Below are 20,941 nucleotides of genomic sequence, written 5' to 3' on the forward strand. Positions count from 1 at the left end.
GTCCTATAACTAGGTGGAATATTGGATGAGAGCATTAGACATGGCAGGACCAGCTGTGTGAATCACAACCTTCTAGATTGAATGGGTTTTATCACCTATAAAATGAGGAAAATGACAGCCGTACTCCTTACCTCATTGGGATGCTCGTGAGGATCAAGTTGGATAATGTGGATTAAAAAACTTTGTGAATTAAACAAATGTGGGCTGTTATTATTACAGTGTGGCTTACCTTGCCTATGCATCAACTTGGCCAGTAGCAGGGCTGCAGCAGCCAGATGGGCTGGGGAGTACACAGACAGACTTGTATACAACAAGGAGAGTTCACAGATAAAGCTGTACAGGTGAAGGGTTCTTCTCTCTGTTGGGACTACATTTAATAGCACTTCTTTGTAATCTACAAGAGTAGGAATCTAATAAAAGAGAAAACACCCCAATTGATTAAATGTAAGATTTCAGATCTAAATAGCATATATGGTTCTGTTTTACAATTCCCTGCTATATATACATTTGAATAATATAACTTTTATATTTTTGTATATTACTTGAATAATATATATTTGAAGGCAGGTTTACATTTATCTTAGATACGGATTCCCCATATATACACACACACACACACACACACACACCACACACATACATATAAATTTATCTAAGATAAATTTAAACCCATCTTCAAAAACTTTATTTTAGAAATGCAAACACAAATTTTGCTATGTGGATCCTTAGAAACTTATCGCTACATATTCAGAGAAAGTAATGAGAGTTAATAGCAATGTGCACTGAAAAGAGACAGTTTCATCAGAGGCAATGCTCTCTCTGCTGATGCAAAGTGTAAAATTTTTTTTACACCTGAGCTGATGGTCTTAAAAGAGGCATCTTTTGAAGCCCATCTCTGGTGATAAACCTTTCTGCACTTAGCTAGGCTGGTCCTTAGAGACACACTGGCTGTCGCTGGCTTTGGACCTGAAGGCTTTCCAGATAGGTTCGTCTACAGTTTGTACTTCACTGGCACTCTTTGAGAGCCTTGAATCCTTTGCTTGCTTCAATAAAGCACCAGAAAGATGACTTTTAGGGGGAAGCTGGGTAGCTCAGTGGATTGAGAGCCAGGCCTAGAGATGGGAGGTCCTGGGTTCAAATATGTCCTCAGACATTTCCCAGCTGTGTGAGCCTAGGCAAGTCACTTGACCCCCATTGCCTAGCCCTTACCACTCTTCTGCCTTGGAACCAATACACAGTACTGATTCCAAGATGGAAGGTAAGGGCTAAAAAAAAAAAAGATGACTTTTAAAATGGGCATTTTTATGTGCATGAACAAGGAAAATTCATAGGATAATAGATTTATAGCTAGAAGGGACCCTTTGAGGTCTACCCCCTACTTTAAAGGTGAGAAAATTGAATCTGAGAAACTACTCAGTGTCTGAGATAGGAACGGAACATGGATAACTATAATACCATTCTGATTTTTCACATAGCTAGGAAGTGTTTGAGGCCAGACTTGAACCTAGGACCTCCTATCTCTAGGCCTGGCTCTCAATCCACTGAGCCATCCATTGCTGGGAAAGGCCTTCTTGTGATGTGAGACATACTAATCAGAATGCAACTGATCATCACCTCCTCATTGACATAAAATCAACCCACTCATTGCAGAGAGAAATACAAAGTTTATTTAAAAATCAAAAACTTACTCGAATCTTTCCTTCTAGGGCAGAAATGATCTCTCCCATCATTCTTACTAGATCTTCATATTTATAAGTGTTATCTGTTAGCCAAACTGCTTCACGAATTGTCAGGATCTCTTTGCTAATGAAACTGCAATATTAAGAGAGATATACCATACTTTAGTTAAATGTTGAAAGCTCATGGGGTTTGTCAATGACTAGGATTTCATTGGGAAATTTTGACATTTTGCAGGGAAAAAAGATGACACAATAAGAGATAAAGTAACTTATTTAGCCTTTGGTGCCAGCAGGCAGATAAACTATACATGTGTGCTATGGAGCAAAAGGGAGGAAAAAATGACATATTTGGGGAAGGAAATTAGGACAGGTTAAAAAGAAAAAGAAAGCTATCTTTCTGGAAGTGAATGACCAAACTATCAACAAAACCTATCACTCAGCAACCTAAAATCTATATAGCAAGAATGGGAAAAGGCCTAGATTAGAGATTTTAAAAAGGGCATGAACTTTTCCACATAACTTAGTTTTTTATAGACAAGAGCAGGCTGATTAGCATTCATGTAACTAACAGTCAGTCATGTAGATTTCTCTTCCTTTAAAAAAACAAAAAACCCAAACCCTTACTTTCCTTCTTAGAATCAATACTGGTTCCAAGAAATATGAGTGGTAACGGATAGGAAATGGGGGTTAAATGGGGGTGACTTTCTCAGGGTCACACAGTTAGGAAGTGTCTGAGGCAGATTTGAAACTATGTCTGTCCTTAGTCTATAGATTTCAAAGTTTTGTTTCAAAATAGGCTTTTAAATTTGAATCAGATTTGATTAAATTTTCCACAAATTCCACAGTACAGGGATAACTAATGTTCATATGAAATGACTCTAAGACATTGAAATAAAAAAATTCATCATGTATCTTCTGAATAAAAGATGCTTTCTCTTGAGCTCCATTCTTCCATTAGCAACTGCCTAATTGGAAATGTGCAACTGGATTTCTTTTAGGCATTTTGGACTCATCTTGTCCAAAAGAAAATTCAATATTTTTCTTCCCCAAACCCTCCTATCTGACCCTCCCTATTCCTGTATTCCAGCACTTCTACTCATTTAAGATTTGTAACATTGGAGTCATTCTTCTTTATATGTCACCCCCTCCCCACCCTGATCCTCATTCAACCAGTTGTCAAGTCTGGTTGTTTCTACCTCCACACTATCCTTCACCATTAATTCCTTTCTCTCCACTCACTGGTTCAGATCCTTATAACCTATTACCTGGGCTACTACAGTAGCCTCCTAATGGGTCTCTCTGAACCTAGTCTTCCTCTTCTCCAATCTAACCTTTACACAGTGGCTAAAACAATTTTCTCTAAACATAGGTCTGACTATGTTACTCCCATGCACTAGTGGCTCCTAAACAAAGGTTAATACAATTCAGGATTCAAATGATTTTGAAAGGCTGGGACAAACAAGTTAACAGGGAGAAATATGAGGCCCATATTTCTTTATTTTGGTGTTAAAAAAAAATCAGTATATGATATACTTCTGGGAAGACAGTCTGATGTTTATAAAAAACGAGCCAGGCTTATCTTTCCCCTTAAAAAACAGGAATAAGAGTGCCAGAAAGTATCAAAATTACTAAAAACAGAAGAGACAAGTTAAATATTTCAATAGATATAGCCAAAAGCATAAATCATGAAGTGGAATAAAGAGCAGATAAAGTAGCTGAAGTGGAAAAACGAGTATAGAAAATTGGATAAAGATTTGAAAGCAGCACAGGGGAAGCTGGTAGCACCCTGGGAAGCATTGAAAAAGAAAAAAAAATCTCATCCCAATGTTTTGAGTGATTATTAAAGAAAATTTCCCCAAATGGCTACCCACAAACATTTCTATGTATGCATAGAAATATCCATTGTCAATCCAACATGGATAAATTTCAAATTCAACTCTCCTAATGCATCATTACTAAATGACAAAATTGGTGAGGAAAAAAAAATCATACCAGAAATTACATACCATACCTCCCTCTTTCTTCCTAATTAATTACCATACCAGACTATTTTGGAAAAAGCAGAAATAACAAGAAGTTGGAACACAAATAACAAACATGGGGCTTCAGTCTCAAAATCAGTTTTCTAGTAAATCTAACTTTTTCATTTGAAAGCTAAAAATGGTTATTTAGGCCCCTAAAAGATCCTAAAGAATTGTGAGAAAAAAAACACACTTGAAAAGATCCTTTAAGGACCTTAGTCTCAACTTAGTCTCTCTGGGTTTCAATTAATGATCTCTAAGGTGTCCAATAACTCTAAATCCTGATGATGTTGTTTGGTTGCGTCTGACTTTTCCTGACATTTCCTTCTCTAGTTCATTTTGCAGATGAAGAAACTTAGGCACATAGAATTAAATGACATGCCCTGGGTCACACAGCTAGTAAATGTCCAAGGCCAGATTTGAACTCAGGAAAAGGTAAGTCTTCTTGACTCTGGGCCCAGGAATTTACCCATTGTGCTACCTAGCTGACCCTAAATCCTGATACTAAATAGTTAATCAGAAATAAAATCTTAAAAGATCTTCTACAGTATGATAAAAACACATAATATAAGAGGGATAAACTTGGAAATTACTATGATATTAAAAGAAAGAGATCAATGAAAATTTTTTTTAAAAGGCAGGGAATGACTATCATGACCTTAGAACTGAATTTCTTCACCATTTAAGACTAGCACTCCCTTATTCTTGATATCTAGTCTGGTAGACTAAGTGACAAGCATAGTGATATGTTCAACCAAATTAGATCTTTAAGGGATATAAAGCCTTGTACAAATGAGGAGGAACAAATGTAAAATCATTGTAAAGCCATTCCAGAAATGGTATGGCCTCTATGAACACTGTGTTATACTTTGAAAAATTTTCAGATTCAGGTCCTGTGACCCATCATCAGGGACTGAGATGCCAACCATGGATTAGCAAGAGCTCCTGCCCAAATGGAATGGCTGCCCTCAGTGTAGCTCTGAGGCACTTAGGTGGTGGGTGAGGCCAGTCTGGCTCAGTTTGCCTTAACTTCAGGCAGCCCTTTCTGCTGGGCAGCCCCGGGTAGCTGTGATACCAGGAGTGATATAGGAATGATACCAGAATTTAGAGAAGAGCACAAAGAGGATGCTGCCATGTGTGCAGAGGGGGTACTGGTAGTCATAGCTTGTGAAACAATGAATTCCCATCACAAGGTATAAGCAGTAGCTATTTGTCAGGGATGTTGGTTTCCAATATTGAGAAGTTTAACTTGTTTAGTTGGGCTATATCTAAGGTTGTTTTCAAGATTCTAAAAAAAGTTAAGAATATTCTAAGGTTCTAAAAGTAAAAATGGAACAAATCCAAGATTTTAAGATCAGGTTTTGAAAAGTATATTTTAGATTTTAGAAAGTGGATGAGCGCATAGAAAGCTGGCATTTTTCCTGACTCTTAAGCAAGACGCTTACCCCATAAAACCAAGAGGAACAAAGAAACTTTAGGTGAATTATATTTTGGACTAAAGTATCAGCAATTACAGAATTAATAGGTGAAAATGGCTGCCTAAATCTGACACTCAAGGATTCTAGCATCTGGTTTGGGTTTCTGGAGATTTTTCATATTGTAGAGCACACCATAGAGTCCATAAAGTCTTAGAAAATTAACAGTTACAGAAGCAGCTAAGTAGTACAATGGATAGAATGCTACCAGGTCTGGAGCCAGGAGGACCTGGATTCAAGTTTGGCCTCATATTTCTTAGCTGTGTGATGCTGGATAAGTCACTTAACCTTGATTGCCTAGCCCTTGCTGTTCTGTCTAAAAATTAATATTAAGACAGAAAGTAAGTGTTAAAAAAAAAGGCAAAGAAAACCAAGAGCCACTAACTAAAACACCCAAATCATTAGCATCCTCTCAGAATTCACTTGAATGTGAATTCTGCAAGATCTGGGGACAGTTAGGTAAGTATCTCACCGGGTACAGATGACCATGCAAGCAATTCCCAGAAGCTGCAGCTTGGCTCGAGGTACCACTCTTAGCTTCAGGTAACGATCTACACATTCCACCGTCATGTGAAGGCAGAGGCTTGTAAAATCCTTCATGGTGGCAACTTCCACTAGCCAGTCAATCAAAATGTACCTATGAAAAAAGCACCCACATTTATAAGTCTGCAGTGGAAAAGCAATTAAGAAGTTCTATTTAAGAAAGCTAACAAATCTCCAACTTAAAAAAAAGGTCTTCCTATAGGAAGGAATCTTATAAAACAAGCTAACTCTAAACCCAACCTTGATTGTGGATGAGTCAACAAGCAAGTGAACAAGCTATGGTCTAGGTGACTGCTTTCATGGTGCATGAAATTGACATGTGATTAATTCAGGTGAAATTATTGATTCCAAAGAATCGGGTTGGGGGTGAGCCTACTGTCTCTTGGACTGTTAGACCTATCTTAATCCCAAGGCAAAAGAGTGGTAAGGGTTGGGGAATTGGGTTTAAGTGACTTGCCCAGAGTTCTGCAGAGAAGTGTCTGAAGCCAGATTTGATTCCAGGCCTTCCTGACTCTGGGCCTGGCACTCTATCCACTGAGCTACCTAGCTGCCCCATGAGCTGTCTTTTTATTCTCCATTATATGAACAAGGTGACTGCTCAGTCAAGTGCATCTGAATTTCTATAAAGTGGCTGTCAGCTTCAGGGCCATAGGTCAAAGGACCATTTTTTGCTTTTACATAGCATTGACATAATCTTCACTAGAGCTGGCTATTTAATTTGAAAATTTTCCTTTCTAGATGGTTACATCAAAATGAGAAAGTATTCTAAGAGAAAAGAGAAATTTATTCAAAGGTGAGAAAGACGTCTTTTAGGAAGAGGTTAAGGGGAATCAGCAGTAATACTTCACTTTGTTTGGAAGTCACTTATCCAGGAACCTCAACTCACTAGACCATAGCCCAGAATGGAAAAAAAAAAAAGTACCATAGAATTCTGGACATGAAATGAATGAACTAATATCATGTACTCTGGTCTGTCAAGAAGATTATAAATGCTTATTTAATTTAGTTAATTAAAATTAATAAATTAATTAAAAAATGGTGCAACCAAGCTTCGCTAATTGGTCTCCTAGTTTATAGCTATAGTGAGGTGAAACTGAAGGGCCTTTGAAAAACAGGAACATTGATAGGAGCAAGGAGGGATAATAATAGATAGCCAAACACAGTCTAATCTTGAAGGAAACATCAGAAAAGTCATTAAAAAAAAAAAAAAGCAGAGCAATTGGGAGACTGTAGTGAAAGTGCAAACAGTCTTTTATCATGTACCTAAAAAAGACCCTGAAGGTATGACATAATAATGGAGTCTAATAATTGTTGCCATAAATCATGTATTCAAAAAAAGTTATCTTTGGGGACAGCTGGGTAGCTCAGTGAATTGAGAGTCAGGCCTAGAGACGGGAGGTCCCAGGTTCAAATCTGGCCTTAGATACTTCCTAGCTGTGTGACCCTGGGCAAATCTCTTTGTAGGGATTTCAAAGACTGAAGTAGCATGAGATAAATGATATTACCACACTGGGTCCAATGGCAAAAGCCAGGATTCAGTAAAAAACAAGATATTATTGAAAAGGCAACTTTTCTCTTGGCCATTTCAGAAATACTCATGAGTTAGAGTCCTAATCCTCAAAAAGAAAGAGTTTGGGGGACAATTCTAAATTCTTTAGCAAACTCTAACTGAATACCCAATGGATACCTGACCTCTTCTGAAGGGGCTATCCTAGCCTTGCTACTTATAAGCATCCTTGGATTTAGTGTGTCAAACATCCCCAGCCACAGAGCAGAGAGTCTTTTACTATCGACCTAGGACTTCCCAGACCCAGTGTCTTCAAGGCCCTCTTCCCAAACTTCCTCATTAGAAGTCACATAGCTATAAAAACATGAGCCTTTTCTGTCAGACCTTGTATCTTCGATCTGTATTGTTTCTTCTGGCTGCCACTGATGGCAATCATGCAATCAATGTATATTGGTTTGCCTAATAAACACTTCAAGCTGGAGCACTAGCGAGAGCACTCTTTCTAACCTTTATCTTGGCTCCTCATTTCTCTTTTTCACTTTTTCTGTATTTCCTGCTGCTTCATGTCATTTGTTCCTCCCAGTCAAAGGAACCTGCCTGGGCCTGATTGAGCCACTGGTAACACTCTTGACCCCCCACTGCCTAGCCCTTACTGCTCTTCTGCCTTGGAAACAGTGCATGGTATTGAATCCAAAGTGGAAGGTAAGGTTTTTAAAAAAAGTTATCATTAATATAATTGTAATGGGCAGGAAATAAGAAACAACAATGACTAAAAATTTTTACAAATGTAAAACCAACAACTAACAATACTTTAAGGCATTTAAGTTGAAAAGTTGATTTATGTGCAATTCTTCATCCCTAATAATGCTAGATAAACAACACCCAGTAAAGAATCCAAAGAGCACAATTCCATGTTTCCTATGACCTTACAGAATGGTCCAGCTATTCGTACCTGAGAGCTTACCTCATTGTGTCATTCATTCCCTTCTGCACAGTGAAGATGCTCTCTTTACTGACAGGGTGAGATGCCTGAAAGAGCTGTAACACAACTTCATTTGAAGATTTTGCTTCTAATCCCAGCTGATTTCCATTTCCGCAAGCTTTGGCTAAAGATATCTTAAGAAGAAAACACAAAACTAAAAGTAAACCTGAGGTACACACCTGGAGACAATTCCTAGTGGCAAAAAGAGAATGGACCTGGAGTCAGGAGCCTGAGTTTTCGCATCTGTCAAATTGTGGGGGTTTGGAAGAGATGATTTCTAAGGTCCTTTCTGTCCCTACCACTCTGAGGCTTTCTTGCAGTGTGATAGAGTTGACTGTAAAAGCTCTGGGTTTGTAGGCAGAGGACCTAGTTCTATGTCTCAGGAATGCCACTAACTATTCAGCTTGGTGGTGCAATGGATAATGCTGGGCCTGGTATCAAGAAGACCCGAGTTCAAATCCAGATTTGTAGCTGGGAAGATTATTCCAGGTGGTGTACAGATTATTATTAGAGGTGAGCATTAGTCAGAAAAAGATTTCAATATGATAGGATTTAACTGAGTCTTGAAAGATGTTTGGGATTTCGACTGACAAAGGGAAAAGGAATGTTCTTTCCTCTTTGTCTCAATGAGTTAAGATAACCTGTTTTTTAACTCAAGAACAGCCACTGAAAAATCAGTGTCACCTTTCTGAGTGAAGCCTTTTTCTTTCTTCATTTGTAAAATATAGAAAAATATCTACCCTAGTCAACTCTCAGGGTTTTGTGAAATGAGAGGAAAAAAATAATTAAAAATAAACTGCACTTAAGTAATATAAATTGGGAATCAGTATAACTAAATGGTAATGTTAAGGTTTCAAAAGATTTTACCTGTGCTTCCCAACAGCCCTTGGTTGCATAGTCCCTGAGTTTCCGGAGGCTCTGGAGATATCTTCCTGGATCTGACATCTGTCAATGGAAGAATATCACTGTGAATTTAGATTCTTTTTTGGAACTTACAACTTGCAACTCCACCATTTCTATTCTACAGGAATGTCATGGCTTGGCCCATCATTGACCCCATAACCACCTAAAAACTCTCAAATTCTGGAAAGTATAGCCAATATAAAACCAGTCAGAGTCCTCTATGCTACATCAGAGACCTTAAGTTTTGGAAGGGTCTAGGCTAAGAGATAGGGAGGTTTGGCTGCCCTGTTAATGTGACTTTATCATATCAAAAAATCTGTTTTGAGCAAGAACACACTATTTTTTATTTTTAACCTATCAGCCTATATGCCAGGCATAAGACCAGGTGCTGATGGTCCAAAGACAAAAATTAAACAATCCCCTGTCCTCAAGGATCTTACTCTTGGAAGAAACACACACACAAAGGTAGAAAACATATATAAAAGAAATGAGGATAGGGAGCACTAACAGCCAAGAGGGGCAGCACAAGGCAGGAAGATCCATATTTACTTACAGCAGTCCTCTGACTACTTTCCCAAAGGAGGTAAGAACTATTTAAACATCCCTGATTAGATGATTCTTCAAACATTTCAAGTGCTTCTTTCCTTTTCTCTTCATCCTAGGAATAAGTCAAATCATCATTTCTCTTTCACTAAAAATCAGCTGTATATAAACTTCTGTGGTCAATCATATTTATATCTGTATGCACATTAGGTATTACACTAGCCTAAGTAAGCAGTCAAATATCCACCCTTAAGGGTCAGCAATGCCCCCCTCTCATAAAATATATTTTTAGATATTTATGTATATGTCCTAGATTACATGTAGATACAATTTTAATAATTATTGTCTGGTCCAAGTTCTCTTCCTCTACCCTCCTGGAGATGGCAGGTAATATAATTGTACAGTGCTATTATGCAAATGCTTCCATGTTTCTTGAAATGTGAATATTTTTAAATCCAGGCCTGCCAACAAAGGATATCATGTATGTATAGCACTTTGTAGATCTTAAAAATATTATAGAAATGTCACAATTTATAATGCCCCCCAGTTTGGCTTAAAAAAAAAATTAAACAATAAAAGACTTTAACACCGAGTGTGAACCAAAATCACTTTCTATAGGGACAAAAGCTATAATCTGAAAAGGAAGGTTCAAGGTTGGGAGGGTGGGGGGAGAAGAGTAACAATACAACTTATTAATAGGTGAAAATTGACTAGCAGGATGAATAAAAACCTGAAATGGGTTACATTAAGGGTGGCTGATATCTTTATTTATTAATCTTTTAGTACCCTTACCTTCTGTCTTAGAACCAATACTATGTATTGGCAGAAGAGTGGTAAGAGCTAGGCAGTGGGGGTTCAGTGACTTGCCCAGGGTCACTCAGCTAGGAAGTGTCTGAGGCCAGATTTGAACCGAGGACCTCCCATCTTTGGGCCTGGCTCTCAATCCACTGAGCCACCCAGCTGCCTCCGGCTGATATCTTTAAAAAGCCATCTAACATGGAATGAATAGATATTGGCTTATATGGAAAGATTTCCAACTGTTTCACCAGCTCTGAGTTGTGGACCCTCCCTCAAGTAAAGTTGATTATCTTAAAAACAAACAAAACCTATAACTTTTGTCTTAGAATCAATACTAGTATTGGTTCTAAGACAGAAGAGCAGGAAGGCAGTTGGAGTTAAGTGACTTGCCCAGGGTCATAACAGTTAGGGAATGCCTGAGCCCACATTTGAAACCAGGTCTTCCCGACTCCAGGTCTGATCCTGATATCCACTAAGCCATCTTGCTGCCTCCAAAGTTGATGATCGATAATCTGGAGATTTACACTATGATAGCTGACGGGGCTATGGTAGGGGATACCTTCAGGCTGCGTTAGGGAACAAAAGTTTATCCCTCCACTAAAGTGCCCCCAAATTGCTATCTGCTCTTTGCCACGTTTATGACTTTTTCTTCTCCTTTCCTGTCAGACTACACATGGCCACCCAGTGTGCTTGTCTATGGTATCCGTGATCATCCCCTACCTCCTCCTCTAGAACCTACCATGGGCTGGACACCAAGTTAGTCAGCTTTGAAAAGAGGATCAGAGTGGCTGTGACCCCTTTTCTTTTCCTGCTTTTGGGTGACTTGTTCTGCCAGAGAAACGGGGTCACCCTTGAATAAGAGAGGCACTGTCACCTTACATCATAACCTGGACTATTTTACCAGGAGAAAAATTACACTTTGAATTTTGTTTAAAAAGAAATTTCAAATCTACACATAACTGTTTACCTTACCTCAAAAAGGCTTAAAACTTTCCCCAAACAATAGAGTATAGATCCCTTATGAACCTTAAAAGAAAAGGAAAGGTAATTACTTTAAAAGGCGATTGCTCAAGCTTTGAAAAACTTCCCTTACAACCCCCTCCCTAAGGGTTAGGGCCCAGAGCCCTCCTATGTGCGAACACTAGGGCAAATGTCACCAACACTCTCTTCCATTTTTAAAGGAAGGAGAAAAAGTCCATCAATTTATCTTGTTGCACACCTGCTAGCTAATTTGTTATTGTTGCTATTGAGTCATTTTAGTCACGTCCACTCTTTGTGACCTCATTTGGGGTTTTCTAGGCAAAAATACTGGAGTGGTTTGCCATTTCCTTCTTATTTTATAGATGAGGAAACTGAGGCAAAGAGGATTAAGTCACCTGTTCAGGACCACACAATTAATGTTTGAAGATGTATTTGAACTCAGGTCTTCTGACTCTAGGCTTAGCACTCCATCCACTGTCTTGTAGCTGCCCCCTTTAGCTAATGTTCTATCTTAATTTAATAGCTGAGCTTCTCAAACGAATAGTTTATATTTGCTAGGAGCATGTATGTCCTCACCACCTAGGCTCTGCTCAATCCCTTACAATCAGAAATTCCATGGAATCTTCTCTGCAGGGTCACCACTGGACCTCAATCACTAAGGCCACTAGCCTGTTCCCTAACCTTATCCTCTTTAACTACCATAGCTGACAGAATAGACCAGTGGCATCAAACTCACACTGTAAATAGAGCCATTGCTTCTAAGACAGAAGGGTTAAAAAAAATTTTCATTTTTACTAATTTTGTTAAAATTTCCCAAGTACATTTTAATCTGATTTTGGTGCTGGGGAATGTTGTGGGGTTCCTACTTGAAGATTCTGGAGTAGATTACTCAGACCTCCCTCATGCTGTAGCTTTCCTGGGTATCCGAAACCAGACTCATTTGGTCCTCTTTCTACCCCTTTGCTTGCTTCTTTTCTATTTCCATTCCTGGCTTTCTCCCTCCAGGCCCCGGTGCTTGTGTCTCCCACAGCTCAATCCTCCCTGGTATTTTTCTTTTTTCTCTGCTCTCTTCTTGGCAGGAATGCCCACTTCCAATCTTTCACACATCCAGATGCAACTGCCAGCTCTAGTTATATCGAACATACTGCTGTAACTTCCAACTGAACACATCCAGAAAAGAACTTATTTCCTGCTGCCCCTTCCCTTCTGGTTTCTTTATTATTGTTCCCGACACCACCATGCTCTCTATTTAAAAGCCCAGTGTCATCTGATATCTCATTCTTCCTGGCTTTTTGAACCCAATTAGTCTTTTAATTGTAACCATTCTTCCTTTACACAAGGTTTCTTATCATCTTTCTTTTTTATTCAATAAACATTGAGTACCTACTATGGCACAAAGAACTGTCCTGAAGATTCCTGTCTACTGCCAGCATTCTAGTCTAGCTCATTATCATTTCATTTATATCTGACAGTGATTACAAATACAACATGACAACAATGCCTTTTCCTCCGATGTTCAATTAATCTTGCTTTAGGATCACGTACTAACTTCTTGCATAGCATTCTTTTTCAATCAGTTCAACAAACACTGACTACATGTGTGCAAGGAAGACACCATCTTAATTCACTACTTCCCTATAAGAGTTCTTTTCCTTAGCCAGGTGGGTCTCCTTCAGTGTCCAAAAAACACCCGTTTGCTTTCCCATTTCTCTTCTTTTGCTCACTCCATTCCCTTCAGTTCTGTTCATATCTCCAAATCCTACCACCTCTTCAAGACACACTTCAAATCCTCTGTCCTGGTCTCTACAGTCACGTTCCCTGACAATCCAAAGGTGAAATAATCGCTTTTTCCTCTAAGCAGTTATTCTCTTTGTTTCACTGACTGGTTAATCATACACCTGAGTCATCTTAAACAATGATCATCTCTGCTTTTTATAACTTTTGTGTTTTGTTTTCCCAGCTTATAAATTCTCCAAGGACAAGGAGTAGACGCTCTATTTTGTAATCCCCATGGTGCTGAATACATATCAGTTTTATAAATATTTATTGATTAAATTTTTCAAGCTTTTATTCCCATTCCTTAGGGTCCTGACTTTGCTGGCTAAAACTGAGATATTTTGCACTCTGAAGCTCTAAAAATAAACATTTATGTAAATCATTACATGCAAAATGCTATTTTAGACTTTTTAAAGTTTAAAGCGATCTATAAATGAAAGGAATTACATTATAAAAGTGTGTGGGTCCTTATAACTTACCTTTTGAAACTGACATTCTGCTTTGAGACTTTCAAAGACTACAGCTTTACAGCAGCTTCCAGACACAGACCACGGAGGGCGAATAAATAGCCAGATAAATGGAGCAGCATTAACATTTAGGCGTTCTGTTAAGCTGAAGAAACGTGATGCTTTTAATCCGTTCACTTCTGCACGACCCTCATCTGATATAGACACTAGGAAGATGGACAGAAAAAAATAACTTGGTAAATGCTTAATAAGGCTTTGACTTTGCTTGATAGAAAAATATACAAAGATATAATTTAGCACAGGGTCAAAATTTTTAGCACTAATTTGGTAAAAAAATTCTGAAAATATCTAAAATTATACCGTCTAAAAAAAACCAAACCCCTTACCATCTGTCTTAGAATCAATACTAAGTATCGGTTCCAATGCAGAAGAGGAATAAAGGCTGGGCAACTGGGGTTAAATGACTTGCCAAGGGTCACACAGAAAGTATGTGAGGCCAGATTTGAACCTAGGACTTCTCATCTTCAGGCCTGGTTCTCAATCCACTGAACCATCTAGCTACCCCATAAGCTATGTTGTTAAAATAAGTTCCTTAATAAAATCATCTAACCAAAGCCATCAAGAGATATCAACGGTAAGGGATATCTGGACATAATCATAACAACATTAATTCAAAATGATTGGACTTCAAAGATTGGAAATACTTCCAGAAGTGCAAAATGGGTCGTATCTATTTTTTAACACCTCACAATTAAAGATCAAAGGTGGGGGCTAAATGCTTTTGATCTTCATCAGACTTCCACAGCCTTGTCTGAGACTCTGACCCTGCTCAATTGTACACTTACGGCCTTCATTGTAGAGGTAGGCAATCCCTAGCTTCACAGCAGCTTCAAAATTACCACTTTCAGCAGCCCTAAAAAAAAAAAAAAGAACATAAAGGATTGATTAGAGATCTTAGTATTTCCAAGAATGTTTAAAATTCTTTATTTTTCTGAAGACATAAAACCATGAAATTGGCTTCATTCTGACACTCTGTTATATAATTAGCTGTGAGATGACAAAACCATTGATTCAGTATGAGTGGAAGTGGATCTGATACAACATGTGTGCCCTTAAGATAAGAACATGTCTTTATTAATTTATCCTATAAGTGCCTATCAGGATGATTTAGGCCAGAGCTATATTAAATGTTACACAGAGGGGATATAAAAGTAGAAGGGAATAGCCCCTTCCTGCTATGGGGGAGAATTATAAAGATAGACACAAATGGATGGTAACATACTACAGTCTACAAATGTTGATGATACACAGAGCTAAGAAATAGGAAAGTAGGAGATTCATTCCCAAAGGTTTAATTAAGAAACAGTGTATCAGTTTAGGTCCATGGAGATGAATTTGAATAAAGGATGTTTTATTTACAGACTATTTTAAAAACAAATACTCCTAGGTTTATGACTTTTAAATATCTCTAGTGTCTCTACTGGACTAAATATTTTCATTAAAAGATCTTTGGGTACCTGTTTAATTGGATAACAACAAACATTTCTATTGAACTTTAAGATTTACAAATGACTTTCTTCATAACCCCCCTTAAGGATCATCTTTAAGCAAAGCCTGACTAAATTATCAATTATGTTGCAGAACCATTCTGTAGAACAGTTCACATTTACTGGTTTATATGGCTTCTTAGGTTCACTCTAACTCTGAGATTGTAATCTTCTACAATCTGGACTGTGCTTTACCTTTCTAGACTTAAAAGTCTTTTGAAGGTTGGTAACATTTAATATGAGCCTTGAAAGATACTAGAATTCTAGGAGATGAAGGTGAGAAAGAACACTACATATATGGGAACTAGCTGGGGCAAAAGCAAGGAGGTAGGAGATAGGAATATCATGGATAGGGTACAACAAGTCAGTTTGGTGGACATAAAGAGTACATGAGTTTGAGTGAGATATAATCAGACTGGAAATATAGGAAGAGATGAGGAGGGTCTAGTGGAGGTGGAATTGCCAAGATCTAGAAACTGACTGACTATGGATGATGATTGAGTAAAGAATTGAGGAAAACTAGGTTGCAAGCCTAGGTGAATGGAAAGAAAAATGGCTGTGTGTTTAACACCATGTTTAGAGGGTAGGACGAGAATGAATTCTATTCTGGACAAGGTTTGAGATGCTAATGGAACATGTAGGTAGAGCATCTCCCCAGATGTAAAATAAGGTAGATTAGAGGATCTCTTTAGATCCTTGCTGCTCTACAATTCTAATATTATTTTTCCATGGGCTAGAAATTTCTATAGTTGATTGAAACAACTGGCCATTGCTGAATTTGGCTATTGAATCTGGAGGAACCGTGGCATAAAATGACATATCAAAGATTACCTTTCAAAAAGCTTTAGGTTATCTGGAGAAGGCCACATCTCCCGAAAGCTTGCACAAGCCCAAACACTGGCATGATTATCTACAAGATATTTAAGATGTGGATGTACCTACAAAAAAAATCAGAAAGGGTTATAAACCAAAAGGATCTCAACTAAAATGTCTTCCTAAGGATTCTTTCAAAGAAAGTTGAAATACTCTGAATCAATTCAGAAGTAAGTTATTAAGCATTTATCATATGCAGAATAAAATGGGTGTTTAGGTGGGGGTATACAAATACAATGAAAACTTAGCCCCTTTTAATTCAGTTAGTATTTGTTGTATACCAGATGCAAAACATTGGAGATACAATGATTGAAGGACCCCCCCCCCCCCCCCCCCCCGCCCAATACAGAACAAAATACGCCATGAGATCAAAGCAAGGAACTAGGAAGCAAAAGGTTATCAGAAAAAGCTTCATGGAGAAGGCAGCATTTAAATTGGGCATTAAAGGGTAGGTAAATTTTCAAAAGGTGGAGATGAAGGCAGGGGAAAAGGGAATAGATGTCCAGGGCACAGGGAATAATGTGGACAAAGTTGGTAGGGGGAAGGAGGGAAATCCTTAAGAACACACATGTGTACTTTGAAACTATTTGGGTTGCTTACTCTCTGGGCCTCAGTTTCCTCATCTGTAAATTAAGGGGATTGGATTAGATGGCTTTTAAAGCTCAAATTTTAAAATAAGAACCTCTACAGTGAGATAAAATTACATACTCAGTACAATGCTGCTTAAATTATTTTGACTTGAAAAGAAAAAAGATGAATAGGCAAAAATAAATATGATGATGTAATTAAAGGGATGTTTTGGACTAAAAAACAAAAAGATAGGGAAGAAGGTAGGTTAGAAACAATGACAGATTTTATAGCACAAAATAGGAATTATATTTAATGTCAGGTTCTATTAAATTTGGGAATTAGATCAGATAGTTGCCAAGGTCCCTTCCAGCTCTTCATGTTAATAGCACTTGTGGTTTGAGAATATATCTTAAGTTGAATTGTAGAAGAAGAAAACCAGGAAAGTTTATATCCCTTCTGGCCAACAATTTAAAGAATGGTAAAAAGATAAGTCAAATCTAACAATTATAAAGTTAAATATGAAAGCAAACTCTTATCAGAGATGAATTACAAATTGACAATCTAAAGACAAGCCTAGCAAAGTTCAGAAACTTTATATTGTCAGAAAATTGGGCCCTACCTGATGAAATTTTCTTTTTTTTTTTTGGCCATTTCATGAAAGTTATGCATCAGTTTCTTTAAAAAATTTTTTTATTTAATTAGTTAATTTAGAATATTTTCCCATGGTTATAAGATTCATGTTCTTTCCCTCCCCTCTCACCAATCCCCTCCTGTAGCCAACGCTCAGTTCCACTGGGTTTTACATGTGTCATTGATCAAGACCTATTTCCATATTGTTGATGTTTGCATTTAGAATCTACATCCCTGATCATATCCCCATCAAACCAGGTGATCAGGCAGTTTTTTTTAAAAAAACCCTTGCCTTCTGTCTTGGAGTATTGACTCCAAGGCAGAAGAGTGGTAAGGGTTAGGCAATGGGAGTCAAGTGACTTGCCCAGGGTCACACAGATGGGAAGTGTCTGAGGCTAGATTTGAACCTAGGACCTCCCATCTCTAGGCCTGGCTCTCAATCCACTGAGCTACCCAGCTGCCCCCTTTTTCTGTGTTTCTGCTCCCACAGTTCTTTCTCTGGTTGTAGATAGCATCTTTCTCATAAATCCTTCAGAATTGTCCTGGATCATTGCATTGCTGCTAGTAGAGAAGTCCATTACATTTGATTGTACCACAGTGTATCAATCTCTGTGTATAATATTCTCCTGGTTCTGCTCCTTTCACTCTGTCTGATGAATTTTTTTCAACCACTATAACTTATAAGGACAATTTACTAAAGTTTGGAGGGGTCATATTTTGCCTTGATGAATGGCGTACATGTACCCACCAACTCCAACTCACTCCAAACTTACTTAAATTTTCCAAATCAAAAAATATTTGTTATGGGATGAGGAGTATTTTGAGTTGTAGCAAAAAACCCTAAAAACCAACAACAAAAAAAAAGACTTGAAAACCTGGGTTCTATCTTGTCCCAGCTCTGCCACTAACTTGTTGCATTTGCTATGGATAACTCACTTGTCTCTGGTACTTAGTCACCTAATCTGTTAAATGAAGGGGTTAGATAAGAATGTTGCCAAAGTTCCTCCCAGCTCCGAATATTAAGTGGCACCTGTGCTTGAGAATGCATTTTTAACTTTTAACAGTATTTCCATTTACTAAGGGAAACAAAACATGAAAAAACGAGGGTTTGAAAAACAATAAGCTCCACCAGACATAAATAGAAATTTCTTTAGCACCAAGGCAATAATATTATACAAAACACTAGCTTAGGAACAGGGTCAGATAATCAGAGAAAATTAATTAGAGGTCATCTGGTTTAACCTATACCTGATCAGGAATCTCATCTACAATATCCTTCACAGATGATCACCCAGCCTCAGCCTTTAGAACTCTAGTGATAGGAAGCACACCACAACCTTCAGAGACAATCCAGGATAGTTTTGGACAGTTCTAATTTTATTGAGGGGAAGCTAGGTGGCACTGGACCTGGAGTCAGGAAGATTTATCGTTGGGAGTTCAAATCTGGCCTCAGAAACTTACTGGTTGTGTGATTTTGGGAGAGTCACTTAACCTTGTTTGCATCAGTTTCCTTATCAAATAAGCTACAGAAGGAAATGGTCAGTCACCCCAGTATTCCAGCCAAGAAAACTCCAAATGGGGTCACAAAGAGCTGGACATGGAAAATGACTGAACAGTAACAACAAAAATTCTACACAACTTTTTAAAGGGGTAGAGGGGGGGGGGGGAGGAGGGGAGGAGGAACAGTAGGATGAAGTTGAAAGAGTACTGAATAGAGAATCAGCAGACCTCAGTTTTTTAGTAAACTTTGTATAAACTTTGCTGTTTACTATCAGTGTGACCCTGGGCTGGCTTTATAACTTCAATGGTCCTTAGTTTATCAATTTGTAAAATAAAGAGGCTTAACTAACTTCCTTTTCAGTTTTAAATTTGTAATTCTATTATTCTTACTTTAAGTCATAATCTGCCTCTCAAACATCTACCAGTTGCTTCTAGAGATGCCCTATAGGGCCAAGCAAAATTTAAAAAAACAAAAAAAAAAAAAACAAAAAAAAACCCTCTTCTAAATATTAGGTCTTCAAATACTGGAGGCAGTTATTATTTCCTACCTAAGTTTTTTCTTCTGTAGGTTAAACAGCCTCAGTCTCTTCAGCTTATCTTTGTATGGCTCAGTTACCTGACCATCCCAGTCTCCTTTGTCAATGCCACTTTTAAAATGTAGCATCCAAAATTTAACACAGTAATCCCAATGTGGTCTCAACAGGGCAGAGGTCATGGCATACAATTACTCCCTTTCTTATTCTAGACACTAGATATCTCTTCATTGTAGCCAAGGTCATGTTAGTTTTTTTGGCTGTGAAATCATACTTGGCATATTTTTGTTATTAGATCACAGTTTTAGACATGGGCGAGATCTTAGATGTCATTTGGCCCAACCTTCCAATTTTATAAATGGAAAAAAAAATGACATCAGAGAAGTCAAGCAACTCATCCAATGTCACATAGGTAGTAAGCAGCAGAACTGAGGTTTGAATCCTGGACTTCTTCAAATCTGGTTTCTTTCCTAATACACTACTCTTCCTCCTATACATAGCTAGCTGGCTCACTAGGCTTACATTCTACTAAAACTCTAGCTCTTTTGATGGAACTGTTTTCGAACTCTATTCCCATCCTCTTTTTGAGTTAAATTTTTGTCTTCAAGAACAACACTTTACATTTACCCTTTATTAAATTTCATCTCATTGGATTTGGCCCACTGTCCTAGTCTGTCAATATCCTTATAGAACCTGACTGTTGTCCTACAGGTTGGGAACCCATCTCAGTTTTTTTGTCATTTGCAAATGTGTAATTCGATACAAAAGAATCTTAAGATTTGCTACATTGACTCTTTCCCTGTAATAATAAATTAAGAAAACACTGATGTGAATTTCAATAGTATCCATTTTTACCAAGGGGTAGAATTTTTCTTAGGTATCTGGTAATACTTGATGGCTTTAAAAAATTGATACATTGACACCCTAATTAATGAATGGCAAGCTGAGAAATGATATACACTTGTAACTTACAGCTCTGATGGCAAGGATATCCTCTGCAGGAAGCCATTTCAGTATATGGAAGAGGACATCTTCAGGAAGACTCAATAAAGTTAAGACACGGGGCCTCTTTTTTATTCTTCGCTTTGAAGGAAGACAAAAACACTTGGAGCACCTACAGTGGATCACTTAAAACAACAATAACAAAATTCAGTGAATGGTGAAGTGATAAACAAGTCATAATGAAATACATTTTAGGAAAGATTGAAATCTAAATCTCAAAATGTTCCAATAAAGGACAAGTGCTTAAGCAAAGAACAGTAATACCTCATCTATCAGGAACTTTGCCTCTCTAAAAATACAGTTAAAAACAAGTTCCTGAAAAGGTCCCTGAATAGTCAAAACAGAAGCCAAAAGTCTATGCCCCTTGTTCATAAGAAAGATTTCTGGGGACCTACTGAGTCTAACAAGTTTAATGAATAAGACTAGAAATTTGAGAGGTATGTGGGTTGCTACTGGTCAGCACAATGACAGTAAGAAATGATCTAGAAAACAAACAAACAAAAAAACACAACAAAAATACCACACACACAAAAACTCCACAAACTAAAAATATACAAAATCTTGTTGTCATATGGGGGAAAAAGTCATCATTAATTTACTGTTGACCTGGA

At 37.8% G+C, this 20,941-nt stretch overlaps 1 protein-coding gene across 2 annotated transcripts in view; it reads right to left on the reverse strand.

Annotated features, from left to right (window-relative positions):
- Positions 1–20,941, reverse strand: part of CCNF (cyclin F) — a 32,268-nt gene that overhangs the window by 7,747 nt on the left and 3,580 nt on the right. For both annotated transcript variants that reach the window (XM_007499417.3, XM_007499416.3), the window contains exons 2-12: positions 20,301–20,455; positions 16,054–16,160; positions 14,521–14,588; positions 13,688–13,881; positions 11,424–11,477; positions 9,664–9,768; positions 9,075–9,152; positions 8,190–8,341; positions 5,648–5,812; positions 1,689–1,812; positions 230–410 (exon numbers count right to left, since the gene is read on the reverse strand). In XM_007499417.3, the coding sequence (XP_007499479.1) occupies positions 230–410; positions 1,689–1,812; positions 5,648–5,812; positions 8,190–8,341; positions 9,075–9,152; positions 9,664–9,768; positions 11,424–11,477; positions 13,688–13,881; positions 14,521–14,588; positions 16,054–16,160; positions 20,301–20,455 (1,383 nt within the window). The remainder of the gene's footprint in view (positions 1–229; positions 411–1,688; positions 1,813–5,647; positions 5,813–8,189; positions 8,342–9,074; positions 9,153–9,663; positions 9,769–11,423; positions 11,478–13,687; positions 13,882–14,520; positions 14,589–16,053; positions 16,161–20,300; positions 20,456–20,941) is intronic.

This window comes from Monodelphis domestica, chromosome 7 (assembly GCF_027887165.1).
Source record: "Monodelphis domestica isolate mMonDom1 chromosome 7, mMonDom1.pri, whole genome shotgun sequence".
Classification (NCBI taxonomy): domain Eukaryota; kingdom Metazoa; phylum Chordata; class Mammalia; order Didelphimorphia; family Didelphidae; genus Monodelphis; species Monodelphis domestica.